We start from the raw sequence: 16,173 nt of genomic DNA on the forward strand, positions 1-16,173 counted from the left end.
TGGGGCGCCTGGGTGGCTCAGTTGGTTAAGCGTCTGACTCTTGATCTCAGCTCGGGTCTTGATCTCAGGGTCATGAGTTCAAGGCCCATGTTGGGCTCCATGCTCCTTAAAAAATTAACAAATAAATAAAATAAAACAAATACCCATAACTCACACACAAGCTGTATTAGAATATGGAACACATGCTGGGTCCACTTCTTGGTAATTTTTTTCTTTCAGATTAGTAACAATCTTTGCATGAGAGGTCTCCACAATTAATCTGTCACAGTATAGCCATCTAGACACCCATGGAGTTTTTGTTACACTGAGCCAAAGTGAGGGGTAGTGACTGCAATAGAATTCAAGGGCAAACTAATTTCATGGGATAGTTAAGTACCTGATCAGGTGAAAAAGCCCAGTGCCATCAAATGCTCAAAACTATTAAAAGAATTTTGAGGGCCAATAGGTAAAATTCACATCTCTAAATTTTAACAGTTATACACAGGAAACACCATTTATCATGAAAAGCTAGAACTAGGGCCCGTCACCTGATGGCAGGCTGGCAAAGCTCTTGCATATCACGGCCCATCCATCGCAAAGCACGATGGTTCTCAGAGTCTGCAGAAATCAATAGCTGCAAAGGAGTAACAGTGGTTTCTTTGAAATGATTTTACATCCAATCATTATTTTTTCACATCTCTCTGCAGCTTTGATCGTAATAAAACTTTGAAAGTTCCCCAAAGAATTGAGCACTTATCAAGACACAGGACAGAAAAAAAAGAAGTCAGCAGAATATTCAATTATGTTTAGGTCGCTCTTCTGTGTTGGAATTGTGGCACTTACATAGTAACCTCTTGATAGCTACAGGGCCACAAAACCAAATTCTATTAAATCATGTCCCATGGTCCTAGGAAATCAGTACTTGAAAATACGTTAATAAATTGTTTCTCAAAGATGATCTATGGAATGTATCTACTTTGACAGCTTTACCCTACTGGTATTTGATTCATGGATAACCTTAAATCAATAAAAATTATAACATAGTTTAACATAAGCTTTTGTCTTGCCTTGGAGTAACGTGCAGGCCCCCGTTTTCACCCACAGTCACTTAGAACTCTGTGGACACTAAATGTTCCTGGCCCTTGGGGTGTCCAGGAAATGCAGGCCCATTTTTACCATCAGCTTCAGAAAATGTAACTCTAAGAAATCTTTGGGGTGAAAAACTCAATGTTACCAGTTACTGTGGGGTCATATAAAATATAAACTTATCTGCCCCAGAGATTTTTCCTTTGGTGCGGAGTGGATTAGCCAAGCCCCGCTGTCCCCCCACGTCCTGTATTTCTCTGAGGTACCTAGGAGTCGGATGACGTTGGGGTGGTTGAAGTCTTTCATGCACGCGGCCTCACTGAGGAACTCCTCAATCTCTCGCTGAGAAAAGTTGTCCACTAAAAGAGAGGATGGAAAATGGTAGGCACCGATAATTTACTCAGGAGGTAAGAGCAATTTTGTTCTCTGAAAGCAAGATCAGGAAAAGGCAAAACTACAGCAACAATAAACAGATGAGTGGTCGTCAGGCATGGGTGGGTGGGGAGGGATGGATAGATGGCACACAGGAGAATGTAAGGCAGGGAAACTTCCACATGATACTGTAATGGTGCACATAGGACTCTATTTGTCAAAACCCACAGAATATTCAATACAAGGTGAAAGCTAATATAACCTATGGACTTCAGTTAATAACGTATCACATGGGTTACTGATGTATCAGTTGTAGAAGATGCACCACGTGGACACAAGACGTTAATGATAGGGAACAGGGGCATATGGGAACTCTGTATTTTCTGCCCAATTTTTCCAGAAACCTAAAACTTCTCTAAAAATTAAAGTACATTCCTTAAAAAAAAAAAAACAAAACCCTGAAAGTCAAATGTAACTGATCTGTTGCAATTATTTTTGCCTTAAAAAAAGCAAGAACACATGCTTCTCTCTATCTTGCAAGGCTGGTTGCTGAATCATGCCTTGTGGACTGGATATACTTTTCTAACTTCCACACCATACCATCTTGGGATTAAACCAACTTGAGAGAGACATCTAAAATTCTATACTATGTTAGGGGAAGCAAGCCAGTCACAAGAGGATAAGCACTGTGTGATTCCACTTTTACGAGGTAATTAGAGAAGCCAATTTCATAGAGACTGAAAGGGGGACGGTGGTAGCCAGGGGCAAGCGGGGGCAGAGGAGATGGGAAGTTGTTTAATGCATATGGAGTTTCAGTTTTGCAAGATGAAAAAAGTCCTGGAGGTGGATGGTGGTGATGGTTTGCACAACAGTGTGAATGAACTCAATGCCACTGAACTATGCTCTTAAAAATGGTTAGATGGTACATTTTAGGTTATGTGTATTTTAGAAACAAAGAAGCGAGGAAAAACAAAGAAAAACAAACCTAAAGCCAGGCATGCCTTAGGGAATTTGCTTTAACACTAAGTATTGACTGAAATCACATGTGCATGCATATAGCATAGCGTCTGGACATTCTATGGGCTTTGTATATATTAATCTTCTTATTAAAGCAAATTTAAGAAAAGTAAAAAAAAAATCATATAGACCTGCAAAATGTCTGCTACCTTTGCCCTCACCTATTATCTTTGTTAAGACAGCTAGGTGGGTGGAACAGAAAGGGTAGGGTGTGCCCGCAAACTCCACCCCACCCGCCCCAAGGGACCAACATCCTAGGCAAACGTGGATGACCCTGGGATGCAGAGGCCAGAGACTGTTCTTTCAATCTTTGATAATTAGCATAGATACAATTCTTAGGCAAGTGATTCTAATTCAAAGAAGAGCATGGCCAAGGCCAGAGAAGAAACAGATTCCAGGCCTAGCCCCTTTTACAAGGTCCCCCCCAAACCTTCCACTGGTAAATGGGGACAATGGAAAGAGCCTTCACATGGACCAGGTTCAAATAAAATAATGCAAAGGGCAGGAAGAGTGCTGAATGTGCGATCATGTTCTGCCACTGCAGCCTGGCCAATGTGTGGTGATGAAAAAGTCCAGCACAACCTTCTCCCTTTTAAGCTGTCTGACTTCGACAAGTCACCCCGTCTCTGAGCCTAGTTTCCTTATCGAGATAGACATCTGCACAGATTCTGGAGTGCCCCAAATAGCATCTGTCTTTACTTTTGTCGATGCTGTAATTCATTCTCCTCTACACTGCCACCAAAGTGAACTTTCTAGAATGTGATCTGCTTTTGTTCCTCATTTGCTTAAGACTCTTACTGGTGTTCTCCTACTCGTGGGATAAAAGCAGATTCTTTGTGACGACTTATAAGGCCCTTTCTGACCCGGCTGCAGGCTCTATTCCCAGCTTGCTTGGAGGTTCCAGCTTGGGATCACTGTTCTTCATAATATCTTCATAAACATCTCTCCTCTCTCTGGGAAATGTACCTTCCAGGCAGCCCACAGCTTCCTGAGGACTATGGAACCATCCTCAAGTGAGGAAGTGATCCCACCGAGCTGGCCAGATCAGCCAGGCCAACCCTTGGGGTCAGAGGCTGCTACCAGATCAGCCTTGTCTCAGAAATTCATGATTTATTTTGGAGTCATTCACTTTACTAGGTGAGAGTGAGGGGGGAAGGGGGGGAGAGAGAGAGAGAGAACGAGACAGAGAGGGAGGTGTGGTATAAATAAGAAACATAACTTCCTCGAGTGTAAAGAATATACAGAGCTCCTAACGGTCACTTTCCCTCTGTGACCACACAGTGTTCTGAATGGCCTTCTGACCCATCAGTGACTGAGAGCATGACACATGAACCCCCTCACTGGCCCTACAGAGCACCAGGTTACTGACCCAACTGCCCACCCCGGCTGGAAGGTGTTTCATCAGTGATAACTCACACTTCATGGTCTTCACGGCCACTTTCTGAGAGGTCCCATCTTGCTGCTTAAGGTTTCCTTCCATCACAGACCCAAACTCTCCTGTGAAGTAAGACAACATCTATATAAGACAACATTGTGCAGAATCTCCCCTGACCACAGAAAGGCTATAGTTCCCCAGCTGCTGTTTTTATGTGGCCAGAGAGTGACCAGTATGTGGCAGGCGGGCAGGGCCTGCTGGGGCCACCATGCTCGTACACCAGGGACACAGGTCACGCAGTAGCCTCCTGCTTGTCACAAGCTTGCTTGGCTCATGCTCGGCTCAGCCCATCATTTTATTAAGCATTATAACTGATCCAAGACACTTACAGAACAACACGGCAAATGTTATTGACATTTATAAAGTAGAAATTCTTTTTTTTTAAAACGATTTTATTTATTTATTTGACAGACAAGAGACATAGCGAGAGAGGGAACACAAGCAGGGGGAGTGGGAGAGGGAGAAGCAGGCTTCCCGCCGAGCAGGGAGCCCGATGCGGGGCTTGATCCCAGGACCCTGGGATCATGACCTGAGCTGAAGGCAGACGCTTAACGACTGAGCCACCCAGGCGCCCCTATAAAGTAGAAATTCTTTTTTTTTTTTTTTTTTTTAAAGATTTTATTTATTTGAGAGAGAGAAAGAGAGAGAGAGAGCACATGAGAGGGGGTTAGGGAAGAGGGAGAAGCAGACTCCCTGCTGAGCAGGGAGCCTGATGCGGGACTCGATCCCGGGACTCCAGGATCATGACCTGAGCCGAAGGCAGTCGCTTAACCAACTGAGCCACCCAGGTGCCCCTAAAGTAGAAATTCTTAATATCATTATCATTCATCCTAGTATCAGTTTGACAAATTAAATATGTATTTTCACTTTTGTTCCTATTTAACTAATTAGGAAAGTGCCCAAAACAGTAAACCTAAGACTTAGAGGTATAGGAAACTGACCAATGGATTGCGTGCTTTTCTTTTTTTTTTTTTTTTAAGATTTTATTTATTTAACAGAGAGAGACACAGCGAGAGAGGGAACACAAGCAGGGGGAGTGGGAGAGGGAGAAGCAGGCTTCCCACTGAGCAGGGAGCCCAATGTGGGGCCCAATCCCAGGACCCTGGGATCATGATCTGAGCCGAAGGCAGATGCTTAACGACTGAGCCACCCAGGCGTCCCTGGATTGCGTGCTTTTCAATGAAGGAAGGGAATTAATATTTTTCAAGGGCCTACTGTCTGTGCAAGGCACTGTAGAGGTGCTTTTCATATGCCAAATTGGAGTTTCAAGAACCAAATTGTAAAATAGAACTGCTTGTATTGTAACTTAAAGTCACAAAATGGTACTTTACATAATAAATACACATATAAAAAATACTGTGAACGGCTTACCTTCTTACCTCACATTTAAAAAGAAATAAATTGCTCACCTTCACCCAGGACTTTTCCAAGAATTAATAGATTCCTGTCAATCACAACATCTTCTAGTTTATTTTGCAGTTCCTCGCTGACTCCCAAGCTACGCACTATAAAGGAGGGATAGAGTATGGATTAAGAGTTGTCAGTGTGCTCTCTTTCATTTGAATAGAATTAAAATGATATATATAGCCCTATCAAAGAGTTAAACATTTTCTCCATTTTGTACCCATGGCTCTCCCCCACAAAAAGTCTATAATAAAATATCACCCTTAATTCTACTATGATTAAAATGAGGAAAATGAATTCTTCGGGGCAAGATTAATTCTGAAGGATTATAAAAATCAGAACCACATTTCTCTTCCCACCACGCAGTAGTAGCGACCAGCAATCAGATTTGTGTGTTGGGGGGGGGCGGGGGGTTGCCCTTGATTTAAAGGAGGAAGGAAGATAGTAGGTACTTTCGAGTGTGGTATTTGCTCTTTTATCCCTAACTATAGTATACAAAAGAGCCATCGGCTTACCTCCCCTGTCCTAGGGAAGGAGGGCCAGTAACCGCAGGAAACACGGAGAGAACAAGCTACCATCCTCATTATAATGACATAAAAAGTGCTAAATTGAGTACTTGCGGGAAAGTGGAGAATAAGATCTTCTATGATAAGGTATCAATATGCAGCACTGACAATAAGTGTTATCAATAAGAGGAATTAACCAATTCAATAACTCTTTGGCAAATGATTCAGTTTGTGCCATAGTTAAGAAAAGTAAAAAAATAAAAATAAAAAACATTCTACCTCGAACCAGTTTTTGTTTCATAGTGGCCTATTTTCTATCATACTTATATTTGTTTTGTTGTTGTTTTTGTTTTTGGCAAGCATCCAGAAGCTTGAACTTGATAATATTTGCACATACTTTCTACACTGTTTATTAATTATTCAAGAACACAGCTGTCCGTTTATTCTCACTCTTCAAACTAGAAGGCTCCATTTCGATTCAGCAAAACTCAAACCATAATTGTTAAGAAGTACATTGGAAAATTGTTCTCTGAGTTGGTTGCCACAGAAAAGCGGGAAATAAGCTCAGAGATTTATGTCACAATTGCTTTGCTGTCTTCTTTAGATCCCTGACCTCTAACCACATCTTCTCCTATCACTGTGGTGAGTTCCTGTTTGTGGTGTTAGGAGTCTTTAACCCCGGCCACTTCACCTCAGGGCTCACTCGAGAGTTCCAGTAAACCAGCCAACAGCAGAGCACATGGCAACGTCTGACTAGCTACTTGCTGGTTTCTGGTTTTTGAAAATATCCATTCTTCGACTCCTTTGGCTTTTGTTAGAAATCTATTGATTAATTCATTGTTCTCTCTTTGCTTTCAACTACTTTAACTTTTGCCAGAAAAGGGAAATGGACGTTAACTTACAGGTGAGTTCGATGGCTCGCCGACAGAAGGACTTCTTTGCTATATAATTGACGACTAATTCCGAATCCTCCTCTGTGAAGGCATTCCTGGGTGAATAAAAATAAAGACATCTCATACTATAAAAAAAGGGCAGCCAGGACAAGCGCTGACTCCACAAGGATGTCACCAAGCCGCTGCCCGTTCAAACGCCTCTTTTATGACAAAGACATTTCCCACTGGGAGAAATACGTTTCTTTCCTTAGCTCTATTTCAGGCCTGCTTGGCAAAATCAAAGCAACTCTGTCCAAGTACCCTCAAGAACACAGAACAGCTGAGAAGCTCCCAGTGGTCAAAGCCATAACAGTCTGAGCAATAAGATAAAGTAGTATTGGATTATAATCCAAAGTATAAAATGAATATCCATGAGTCCATACTGATATGCTTATCACTGAATACATAAATGAGGTGGAGGAAGTGTAACTCCTCACCCTGGTTAAGTGTGGGCTGTGCATGTTGACTTACTCCCAGAGAGAACAGTAAGGAAAGGGAGAAAAATAACCGTGTCCCATTTAAGTGACAGAATTAATGTTAGAACCCAAGCATCATGTCTTCTAGGCCAGTGCCTTCCTCTCTGTATGCCAGGCTCCCTGTCACCACAGGGCCTTTGCATGTACTGCTCTTTCTGGTTGTAATATTCTTCCTTTTGTCTTTCACCTAATTAACTCCTGCTCTTTCTTCAGATTTTAGTTCAGGGATCACCTCTGCAGGGAGGCCTTTCCTGACTTTCTTAATGCAGTCAAATTCACCCGTTATACACTTTTACATATCCCTTTATATAGGATTTAACACAGTTGCCATTTTATATTTACTTGTGTGATTACTGCTTGATTCTCCATCAACTGTGAGCACCTATGAGGGCAGGATCAGTGCCTGCTTTTGTTCACTCTTGTATCCCAGGTTATCACCTAGAAGGCCTTTAATACATATTATTGAGCTACTCTTAACAACTTCTGCAGAGGTTCTCTGCACCTGTTTCACAATGAGACTACAAACCACACCTAGATTCTGGGATGCATTTCAGTCAACTATATGTTCAGGATTTAGATCAGATTTTGTCATTTCTTTAAAATAGCCATTTTTAGGGGTGCCTGAGTAGCTCAGTCAGTTAAGTGTCTACCTTCAGCGCAGGTCATGACCTCAGGGTCCTGGGATCAAGCCATACTCAGCGGGGAGTCTGCTTCTCCCTCTCCCTCTGCCCCTCCCACCCCAACTGTGCTCTCTCTCAAATAAATAAATAAAACCTTAAAAAAATTTTAAATAGTCATTCTTAGAATTTACATACTAAGATATAAAAATTATAAGGATGGAATTAGTAAGTACTGAAGGTACCCGACCCTCAGGACTAGGAAGGACACAAATAAAGGGCAGTTGAGTCTCCACTCTCAAGCCCCCTCTCCATGCCAATGGAAAGTTTTTGAATGGAATGTTCTACTAGCATTCCTAAGATGCAGAAACAAACAAAGGTTGCTCAGCTCCCTCCAAAACAGTCACTCACCTTCCCTCACTCTGTCCCATTCCAGGCTGTTAACAACCTGCCTCTTACAGAATACCTCCTCCGCCCCATGAGTGATAAACTCGATTTCATGGAAATCCAAACTCACTACAGAGGCACTAGAGTAGAAAACTGAGTCAGAAACAAATTTGCACATATAGCCTTCTTTTCATAGGTTGATTTAACACACCCGCACATCTTTGTTGATACTTAACTACTGTTCTAAAAGTCAGATGCATAGAAAATCAGAACAAGTGCCTCTTTTACACTGGAATGTGAAAATATAAAGTTTTTCTCTATTGGAAAAATCACTGATCATTGCAGAAAATGTATAAAATACAGCAAAAAAAAAAAAAAAGAAAACACAGAATCATCCCAACTAACACCACCCAGAATTGCTAATGCTTTGTGGTGAATTTCCTTCTGGTATTTTTATCTATACATACATTTCATTTGTTTTTTAAAAATAATTAGGATTATTTTTAAGACTTCTAACAAAACCCCTCATTTTACAGCAACCAAGTTTGAGTAGTGAAGGCCTATTGATGCTCTTCTCTGTAAATGAGCCCCTTTCAAGGCCGGCTTCCACTGCTGGTTGTCTCTGTTGCACTGGCCTAAGCAAGGAAGCTGCCTGCCCCCAGGATGTACACAAGACAGGACCCCCAGCTGAGTACAGTGTGAGGAGCTGAGCCAGCAGGAAGGCATTACCCGTTGGCAGAACAAGCACATGGGACCATTGAGCAAAACATTTTAAACTGGGGAGACTTACCCAAACTTTGTCTCCTGGATTCTTTTTCTGATGATCAGAGAAATATATAAAACCAACCCAATCAAAACAAATCCACAAAAGCAACCAAGGATGATGAGCACAGGATCTGTGTTGCCAGGTGCTGGGGTTGATGAGGGGGCAAAATCTACCCAACCTAGTAAAAAACCAATAGAATCCGTTGAAAACATTTCTCTGGGATCCAAAATACATAAGAAACACTGGCTTGTAAAAGGGAAAGAAGGGAGTCAAAAGCTCTAGAACTTAGTCCTTTTATATTCTGTGGTCTACATATGCAGGCAGTCCTCACTCTGATGGTGCAGGCTGAGACCATGCACAGTGATCGTAATAATTAACGGGTGACTCTCTTCACGTCCGTTATGAACGTATAAGGAATTGAAAGAAAAATGGCAAAACTCATATTTATCTGGTCTACTGTAATTTAAAACACTAGAAATACTGAGAATTAAAAGACTGCATTTCTTTGTAAAAAGCTTATCAAGAGTAGTTTGGGGGCGCCTGGGTGGCTCAGTTGGTTGAGCGACTGCCTTCGGCTCAGGTCATGATCCCACGGTCCTGGGATCGAGTTGTGTTTCATTCTTAAACCAGATGCCCATCCCACGGGTCAGTCTGGCCATCCGTGCATTGCTGGGGCTGACACATTCTATCAGCCGATAAGGAACCCGGCTCTCACCGTGTGCAGGGATGAACATTTTCACTGGGTCACTGAAAGGCCCGACTCCCCCCTTGGTGATGGCGGCAATCCTCACTGTGCACGTGGCGTTGTGGACTTGAACAGAAATCTGAGCGCGGCTGCCATTCTGGCCAACTTCTTCAGACAGCTCTTTCTGGGGACAGAAAAGGAAGGAAGGGGAATGAAATCCTTAGGCGCCAGGGGCACGTCGCCTGCTTGCCCACAGTTCCTCTGAGGGAAGTCGTCCCACCCACATCCCAGGGAGCAGCGGCTGTGTTTCCACCACATCCCTTCCTCACTCAGGCCACAGCTAACAGAACCAAAAGGTGGGCAGGGACACAGAATGGGCCGGCAGCAACCTCAGGCCTCGGGGCCTGGGCCAACTAAGGCTATGAGGGCATGGCACTTAGAATGGTCAGCAAAGAAGCCTCTGGATGAGAGAAGCATGTTGCAGAGGCAGCCGGATGGCAAGAGCAAGGCTGGCTCCTTGAGCCCCCCGCCCTCAGAACTGCCACAGCCTAACGCCCAAGAGCCACACTGTACCTTGACCTTGACCGCCTGCCAACTTCCCTTGAGCCAGCATGAATGGGCTCCTATTCCTTGCAATTATAAGAGTTCTGGCTAAAATCTACATTGAGGAGGGCACGGACACTGTTTTTTTTTTCCCTCCCAGTGTGATACATGCACAATTTTCTCAAATTTCGAAAATCTGGTTTCACTTTTACTTATTTGGTTTTATAACCACTGCCATGCAACACGCGCCATGAAAACATAGGGGAAAATGATTTAAAGAAACAAAACAAAACAAAACCCAACCAGACCTGAGTGCTTATATAACATTTCCTCTTTGTTTCCAAACCTTGACGATGCTGTCCTCTGGCATAAGAAACTAATTTTATGTTGGGGGCTGGCTTTTCAAATGGGAACTGGAGGGCTGGTGAAGGCCGAAAGCAGGCCCCAGGAACCTGTCTTTAATCTCTGCATTTTGGAGATCTGATTTCACAGAGAGAAAGAGAGAAATGTCACACCACATGGGTGGGGCACAGATATCACGGATCATAGGGAGCAGGGGCCTGGTTTGGGTGGCAGCTTTATTCCCTGATCACCCTGTCTCAGGCTGATCACTTCTAACTGGTGCGGGGTGGGGCCAGCTCAGCCCTTAGGGAAGAGGGCTGTCCCAACATTCGTGACCAAGGGGGCTACCTGGGTCAGCCACCCAGAGACTTTCTAAATCCAAACAAGCAGTGTCCATCAGGACTCAGAAATAACTTCAGACAAGGGATGAAAGGGGAAAATAGGGCTTTAAAATTTTTTGCTTTTCTATTCCCCTGGACTGCGTGCCAAGGAGATTTGTCACTGATTTTTTTTTTTATTAATTAAGTGAACAAAATAATAAGTAACAATTTTTTTGTATAATCAGGCAATATCTTTTTTTTAGAAATAGAACATTTTATTTATGGTAAACCCAGTTTTGATTATGAGTTTGTTGGCATTCTCTAATGGGGGGGGATCCTCAAGTAGAGCAACTCCATGGTCCAAACCCACACAGTCACGGAGCCCTGCAGTGAGTCCGGCTGGCAGCTGAGAAATAACATGTCTACCTCACAGTTTACTACCTAATGGCTCCTGAAAGTGCAGAAGGTGTCATCCTGACGAGGGCCATTGGGCCCACTTCCAGCTTCATGCTTTTCCATCTGCTGGGACTCAAATATAATACATCATTTGTGAGAATTATCTCAAAAGTAGAGGACATGCGTAACTGTGAAAGGATTAAATCCCTAGAAGAAGAGAAATCCTAAATCAAAATTATCCTTTTGGAAATAAACATCACAGTAGTTGATAATATCTATTTGCTTCGGGCCTATCACTCACTATGAAAACCCAGAGAAGGAACTTAGAAATTTCCACCTCCTGTTCCTTCAGTGCATTAACAGTGGTGATCATCGTGGCTGCTGCTGTCATCATTCTGAATCTCAAAGTACGGGAATGATGCCAGACCCTGCTTACAGGTAATATGTTTTGGAAATGCATAAAGAATTGTCCCATTTTAGGTGTGGACCTATACTAAATGCTGAAGTAGTGATTAGAAAGATATATGATAAATATTTTAGTAGCGGTGTAACAATTTTCTCTAAGAATATCCTTAAATGATAGTTTAAAAATGATCCCTGTTTTTATTTATCTAATTTTTTTTTGAGAGAGAGAGAGAGAGAGCGCATGCATGGGTGCTCGAGCATGACTGGGGAGGGGAGGAGCAGAGGGAGAGAGAGAACCTCAAACAGGCTCTACACTCAGCACGAAGGCCGACACAGGGCTCGATCTCACGACCCTGAGATCATGACCTGAGAGGAAATCAAGAGTCAGACGTTTAACAGACTAAGTCACCCAGATGCCCCCAAAATGATCCCTGTTTTTAAAAAATGGATGTAATTTATCCATAGTCTATTGATGCCAAATACATGTGACCATATCCCTATCCCCAAGTATTTATTTTAAGTTCGATTTTGAAATCTGACAAAGAAATCCATTTAAAATCAGACACGGGTAGGAGCCACCCCTGTGGGGATTATCTCTTTCACTGTCAGGGTGCAGAGTGCACAAGGGGTGGCCATTTCCCTGGCATGAGGTGGTCGGGTCCCGGGGCACACGCCGTGGGCAAACTGCACGGTCCTCATTCCGTGAGCTTTCATCTCTACCATGAGGACTTAAAATCTAAGAGCCTTTTTAGGTAATAATCAGATTTATAATATGACATCTAATCACAACTTTATCTACACAGAAAACATGTGGGCCGTGTCTGTTGCGGAAAGTAATAGCATATCTTTGGAGACATGTTTCTTTTTTTTCCTGTGAGGCACTAGAGTCGGTCAGAGCTACTGCAGTGGTATTTGTTTCTAGTTTTGTTTTTGTTTTTTTTTTTAAGATTTCATTTATTTATTTGACAGAGAGAAACACAGCGAGAGAGGGAACACAGCAGGGGGAGTGGGAGAGGGAGAAGCAGGCTTCCTGCGGAGCAGGGAGCCCGATGTGGGGCTCGATCCCAGGACCCTGGGATCATGACCCGAGCTGAAGGCAGACGCTTAACGACTGAGCCACCCAGGCGCCCTGTATTTGTTTCTAGTTATCCAAAGACTTTAATATCTCCCAACTCTGCAAGAATGTAATTCATAACTGTAATTAAGAATAAAGGCCCACCATGGGCGTCAGCACTTGCTCCTGACTTTTGGATTTTGAGCTTGGATTTGGAATGCAAGGGATGTAAAGAAAAATGGAACCAAAAGAGGTCGATATCTTCATCAAGATATAGTAAATGTGTGTACGGTAAATATCAGGAGTTTCTTAGTCTGAAAGTGACATAACAGGTGGGGATAACAAAGGTATAAACAATAACCCACCCAAAGATCACTTCTAAGAAAGTTCTGAAATTGCACACAAAAAACCCACCCTTGTTAGAGTAACCCCTGGGAATATCTCCAAAAATATCCAATTCCCTTGCCTGGCATAAAGAAGATATACCTTTAGTGAGAGTTTTCTAAAAATGGAAATGAAAGGACAGTTTTGAGAGATGAAGTTGCGTCTACCTCTTGCCCTCCTAAAATGAAGGGAGTGCAGGAGACAGAGCTGATTTCAAACTTCACTTCGGGGCAGGGGTTTTAGGATCCTCCCGGGGTTGGCTTTTCTTCAGTGTTTCTCTTTGCCTCCAGTGGCGGCCCATGAGCTCGAAGCTAAGCTGCCTCAGAGAACGTTATCCTAAGGAAAGGGAGCCACTGAGTCTTTTGTTGTCACAAGACCGTCATGATGCACCAAGTATTGCATGAGTACAATGCAAATGATGTTCTCACTGGGATGATCCAGCATCTCTAAGGAGTTAAGGGCTGGAAAGGTCACAGCCCTGACTGTGGCAGTATTGTTCTTGCCGCATGGGGGGTCCTTCTGAACAAAGGGCAACAAGCATGCGCAGCGCAGCGGGGCGTGGGTGGCATTTAGGGCGTCAGGCTCTCTGCTGCGTCATCCACGAGGCTTTCCTCACTCTCGCCCTTCAGCACGCCTCAGCTCCAGAGGTCCCCTCCAAACAAGCAGCTTTCACCCACGCCAGAAGGAGAAGTCAAAAGGATGACCTGCAGCTCTTTAAACAAAACTGGGTTTTTTTTAGCCCTCTCAAGTGTCTGCTGATAATTACCATCTTCTGCCAACCAGAGAAAAATAAAATCCTACTGAACCAAAATACAATGATTGGACCTTCAGGGACTGTTCAGGGACTGTTCACAATTTAGCATTGTGAAAGGGGCTTGTCTCTGAGAGAGGCATTTAATTCCCGATTCAGCCAGTGTGGAAATCCGGTTAATCAAATAAGCACCCTGCACAGAAGCCTTAGGACCAAAGACCAAGAAACGAGAGGCTTCTCTCGTAGCTGCAACACTCCTGAGCAGGGGTTTGACTCGTACAAACAACATCCTGTTACCACTCTGAGGCACAAAAAGTCATGGACTTCAAGCCCTCTTCTTTTTCTCTATTCCATCACCTACTGCTTCTAAGAATCTGATAGGTAAACTGAGTCAGGAAAAGAAGAATAAATCCCAACTGTCCTTTGGGAAAAGAGCAGTTTCGGTAAAAGCTGGATGACGTGAGGTTGCAAATGACTGAAACAAAGCCTGGACGTCATCCGTGGGGGCAGCTGTTGACTCTCTCCCACTCTCCCGCCAAGCAGCTGTACTATATTACTTTCATGAGATGCCCCACACACATGCTACGAGGATGCTAAAATCTGATCTATCCCCAGGGCCAGGGTGATCAGGCAGAAGTCGGCTTTGCATGACGGTGGTAAAGAGATGGTCCTGATGATGGAGTCAGTGCGCCTGCCTTTCCAAGGATGCTCTGTGTCACAAAGAAGTCAATGTCACCTCAATTCTCTTCCTTTCCCAAGTGGGAAGGAGACCAGTCTGGGAGCTGCCTACCCACCCACATGCAGGCATCGTCCCTACTTCTGTGGAACTGCATAAAGACAACCTGTTGCTGACTTAACCCTGTCCTCTGGAGTCTGGTTACCCCTTGCCATTCTCTATGAGGCTGGAGTTCTTCCCTGACAATCTTCTTCAGAAAAGCATCCTCTGGAATTTCCAAGAGGCTAGGAATGGCTGGACTGCTAATCCATACAGCTTCTTGACCTTCTGCTTTGGTTATCGCAGTAGTTCTCAATTATCTTCCTACAAGAGCCCAAGTTCCCAGAAGGCACGAATCAGGTGATAACAGAGATGGGTCCTACACATATTTACTGAATACATAAATGAACGGACGAGTGAGTGAGTGAGTGAGAAAAGCCCCAAGGATTCCCTGGATTTTGTAACTATTCAGTGACAGATGCCTCAATCAAAAATTCCTGGTCTTCTCACAACAAAACGAAAGCTTCTACAACAGTATTAAATGAGCAAACCCAAGGAGACAAGCGAACTTCTTCAGAGGTCAGACTTACGGAAGTGTCTGCACTCTGCCACACGTGAGATATCCGGTAGCCCAGCAGTTCCCCAGCCTGCCGCTTAATTGGAGGCTTGATCCATCTGACGTCCACCTTATGACTAGATTCATTCAGAAACACACTGACGTTCGAGGGTGCTACTGAGGGGGCTGCAAAAGAAAGAAGAAAGAAAGATGAAGAACCACAGAGAAAAGTACACAGAGGTACTTTCTCTTCTCAGTTTCTGAATGTTTGGTTTTCGAATGTTCTATGGAAAGCATTCAAATGAGACTGGGATTAATAGCAGATTTTCACCCTCTTTCCAATTAAGGAGCATTGAAATGCTACATGAGTTTTTATTATTTTTCAAAGATTTATTTATTTATTTATTTTAGAAAGAGAGAGAGCACATGAGAGCAAGTGGGGAGAAGGGCAGAGGGAGAGAGACAATCCTAAAGCAGACTCGGTGCTGAGCGTGGAGCCCAACTAGAGGCTGGATCCCAGGACCCTGAAATCATGACCTGAGCTGAAACCAACAGTCAGCTGCTTAACCAACTGCACCACTAGGCACCCCTGAAATATGACATGAGCTTTTAAAAAGTAAGCACTTTCCAAACTAAAATCACAAAGACAAGGAAAGGCAGGGAAGCAGGTGGGTGGTGCTCACAGACTCCACCTGGGGAAACAAAGCAGACACAACTTGAACAGCGTTCTCCAATAGTAACCTGTGGGGTGGAAGGTCAACCAGACTGACTGGAGATCAAGTCTGTGTCATGTGAGATGTACACGGCAGGGAACACTGCAGAGCTTAGAAGGGAGCCACCACTTTAAAGTCCAAAGGCAGGTTACTGATGGTCTGAGCTGAGCTAATCAGTCAAAAGATTTTAAAAATGTATATATGCAGGGCGCCTGGGTGGCTCAGATGGTTAAGCGTCTGCCTTCGGCTCAAGTCATGGTCCCGGAGTCCTGGGATTGAGTCCCACATCGGGCTCCTGGCTCAGCGGGGAGCCTGCTTCTCCCTCTGACCCT

The 16,173-nt window shown here is 43.8% G+C and overlaps 1 protein-coding gene across 2 annotated transcripts in view; it reads right to left on the bottom strand.

Annotated features, from left to right (window-relative positions):
* Positions 1–16,173, bottom strand: part of MERTK (MER proto-oncogene, tyrosine kinase) — a 105,059-nt gene that overhangs the window by 16,302 nt on the left and 72,584 nt on the right. For both annotated transcript variants that reach the window (XM_006737318.3, XM_081796792.1), the window contains exons 8-14: positions 15,163–15,314; positions 9,693–9,846; positions 9,002–9,155; positions 6,702–6,787; positions 5,299–5,394; positions 3,871–3,951; positions 1,332–1,424 (exon numbers count right to left, since the gene is read on the bottom strand). In XM_006737318.3, the coding sequence (XP_006737381.1) occupies positions 1,332–1,424; positions 3,871–3,951; positions 5,299–5,394; positions 6,702–6,787; positions 9,002–9,155; positions 9,693–9,846; positions 15,163–15,314 (816 nt within the window). The remainder of the gene's footprint in view (positions 1–1,331; positions 1,425–3,870; positions 3,952–5,298; positions 5,395–6,701; positions 6,788–9,001; positions 9,156–9,692; positions 9,847–15,162; positions 15,315–16,173) is intronic.

The sequence above is a fragment of the Leptonychotes weddellii genome, chromosome 10 (assembly GCF_054177405.1).
Source record: "Leptonychotes weddellii isolate Sample4059 chromosome 10, ASM5417740v2, whole genome shotgun sequence".
NCBI classification, from domain to species: Eukaryota; Metazoa; Chordata; class Mammalia; order Carnivora; family Phocidae; genus Leptonychotes; species Leptonychotes weddellii.